Genomic DNA, 3108 nt, shown 5'->3' with positions numbered 1-3108 from the left:
GGAGAAGTAGTTTCTGATAATGCCAAAGTTTACTGGCTTCTGTTTCTCATGGTCTTGCTCTTGCCTCTTGTCATATGGTTATAGGGAGTTTTTTTCTGGTTGGGGTGTTTCTGTTTGGGAGTTTTCTTTTTTGTCCCTAGGTTGACTCAAGTCTCATGGTAGGCCAGTTGCCTTGGATGTGGCAAACCTCCTGTGGGATCTTCTGACTGTGGAACCTTCAGAGGGGCATGTACACTGGTGACTTGTTGCCCTGGTGGCCGTGTGTCTTCAGGGAGGCCTTCTTGAAGACCTTTGAATTGTGGGTTCTTTAGAGAGGCAGAGAAGCTGGAGATATGTTGCCCTGGCTGTGACACATCTACTGGGATGCCTTCATACTGTTTACTCTTGAGAGGATTTGTCAAGCTGTTGCCCTATGTTTAGCTGTTAACCAGGGAAGCATAGGTACTGTAGGTTTTGTTTCCCTGCATGCAAAAGAATTCCCGACAGGCTTTCAGACTGTCGATTCAGTTTCTCTGCATGCTGCAGTGCCCCTGGGAGGTCTTCAGACATTGGTGTCAGTTGTCCATTTACTCTGTTTGCAGAATTCCTGGGTTTGTGATTTGACTTTTGTGTCAGTTGCCCTGCATGCCACAGAAATCCTGTGAAGCCTTCAGGCTTTTATTTTCATGGGCAGAGGCAGACTAGCTAGTAGTCTGTCCCAACAAAATTTCACAGCCAGAAGTGTAGGATATGGAAAATTTAAACATTGGAAATGAACATTCAATTGCCAGCTTACCTGGACTGGCAACCTCTTGTTAATACTGGAGCCAAGTGCATATTTATTTCAATACTGAGAATACTTGTAAGATTTGGAAACAGAGGCAGTTGTTCAGAAAGAATGAAGCTCCTGTCTGATTCCTGCTCTGTAACAGTCCAAACCAAATGCTGGGTAGGCAGGATGGGTAAATCAGTGCTCTCTGTACGTTTTTTGACGTGTTTTCTTTTACTAGATTCTCCAGAACATATTCCAATAGGTTCGGAACACACATAGGGCTGAAGGTCCCTCCTTGTATCCAAAATTCCAAATGCCTTCAAGTGCACCCATAGAAACCAGACCCCAAAGGCTTCAAGAGACTGCAAGGAACTTACCCTTTCAAGTTTATTACAGTCCCATATTGACCCCAACAAATCCAATGCAATCAAGTCTTTCAGTCCCTGAAAGGGACCTACATCAGCAAGAGTTCCAAGGACCATCAAGAAAATCAGGTATCCAAATGCAACTAGATCCTGTACTGGGCCCAGGTTTACCTACTTTGAAAAAACCCTCAGGGCGTCTAAGTTGTCAAATACATAATTGAAATCTTGTTTCCATGTTCTCATAGGATCTGTGGTACTGTCAGAGAAATATGGTGACCATCAATCTGGCCCTGTGACTTCAAGAAAGGTGCGGAAGGAACGCATTGTGTACTCCAAAAAACAAAAGCACCTGCTGCAAGAACATTTTGATAAGTGTCAGTACCCAAACCAGGATCAATGTGTGAAGCTGGCAGAGTTAGTTGGTGTGACAGCGAGGGACATCAAGGTCTGCCCCTCTCTTTTCCCTCAATCCAACAGCAAAAATGTACACTTTCCCATCAGAAACTTTAATTTTGTCCTTAAATGCTTAGGGCAGTGATGACAGTTTTAGGTGGTGGATATTTATGAATCAAATGCTGGGACTCAAATTTTTATCAACCTGGTAGCAATATAGAATAGCATTGTTTCCATGCAGGGTCTCAGAAATCTAATCACCAGAGCTCCTGCTAAAATACAGGACACACTGGCTCAATCTCCCCAGTCTTATGTTGTCTGGTCATACACAAGATACTTTATTATAATATCTTAGACATCTTGAGTTTCCTGCTTCTTTGTTTCTGACATGTGAATCATTGCTATACAAACACCTTTTATCCAAAATCTTCACCTTGTGGTCCTGTTAGGGGACAACAGGCATTCTTCTGATATCTTCTTTCTTTTCCAGATCTGGTTTAAGAACAGCCGAGCTAAGTACAAGCGGATGGCTCTCCAGAATATTACAGAAGCTTTGCCAGAGACCAATGGAAGTTCAAAACCAGTTTTTGAATCAACCCACTTTCCTGGTTCCATACCTCTTGTTGCTGCTGAGAATGGAGAGCCCATGTGTTCAGGCACATTTAGTGAGGTTTCCATTCCCAAACTCAACTGCATCCAGGAATCTTCTCTGCATCATTATCAGGCCAGTGATGCAGACAGGTGTAGTCAGCAGGAAGATCTGCTTGTTGGCCATGCTCCCATTATAGATTGGGATTCTGGTCAATCAGCAGCAGTTGAAGCCCAGACTGATCTAGCAGTGACTGAATCTACAGATGTCCTAGAAGCTGCCACCCATTGCCCAGAGGAGGCTCAAGGTTCAGGTCCATCTGCAGAGGAACTCTGGCAAAGAATCCTTGACGACTTGGAGAAATCCGAGGACTGGCTTACTCCAGTGACTGAATCTACAGATGTCCTAGAAGCTGCCACCCATTGCCCAGAGGAGGCTCAAGGTTCAGGTCCATCTGCAGAGGAACTCTGGCAAAGAATCATTGACGACTTTGACATACCCGAGGACTGGCTTACTCCAGTGACTGAATCTACAGATGTCCTAGAAGCTGCCACCCATTGCCCAGAGGAGGCTCGAGGTTCAGGTCCATCTGCAGAGGAACTCTGGCAAAGAATCCTTGACGACTTTGACAAATCCGAGGACTGGCTTACTCTGGATTACACCCCAAATCCAACTTACTTCTCTCAGCTCCTTGACCATTCCAGACATTTATAGTCATGAAGAAGTGTGTTATGTACACCCTTCATCTCAGTATTTGTGGGAATTAACCAGGCCTTTCTGTAGACGTTGTGTACCACTGTGGTTTATATAGAGGGGTTGTTTCAAAGCAACTGTAAATATTCATTCTTCATTGTTACATTATGTTCTCATGAAATAAAAGGAGAAATAGTTCCTGAAAATTATTTTATTACATATATTATCCATTTACATTCCAGTCACTACTGCATATGTCCCACTGACCTATAGTTCTTCACCCAACACATTAGGTAAAGTTTTCCCCTAATATTTTT

The 3108-nt window shown here is 43.6% G+C and overlaps 1 protein-coding gene across 1 annotated transcript; it reads left to right on the top strand.

Moving 5' to 3' along the window:
- Positions 1–1037: 1037 nt before the first annotated feature.
- Positions 1038–2812, top strand: LOC127683479 (homeobox protein CDX-1-like; the record flags this gene model as incomplete). The annotated part of the gene is made up of 4 exons (XM_052180754.1): positions 1038–1245; positions 1362–1561; positions 2000–2405; positions 2676–2812. Coding segments are annotated over 4 exons (951 nt in total), but the record flags the coding sequence as incomplete, so codon positions are not given.
- Between the last annotated feature and the right edge of the window lie 296 nt (positions 2813–3108).

This window comes from Apodemus sylvaticus, chromosome 1 (genome assembly GCF_947179515.1).
Source record: "Apodemus sylvaticus chromosome 1, mApoSyl1.1, whole genome shotgun sequence".
Taxonomy (NCBI): domain Eukaryota; kingdom Metazoa; phylum Chordata; class Mammalia; order Rodentia; family Muridae; genus Apodemus; species Apodemus sylvaticus.
This window is presented reverse-complemented; position numbering and strand designations above follow the sequence as displayed.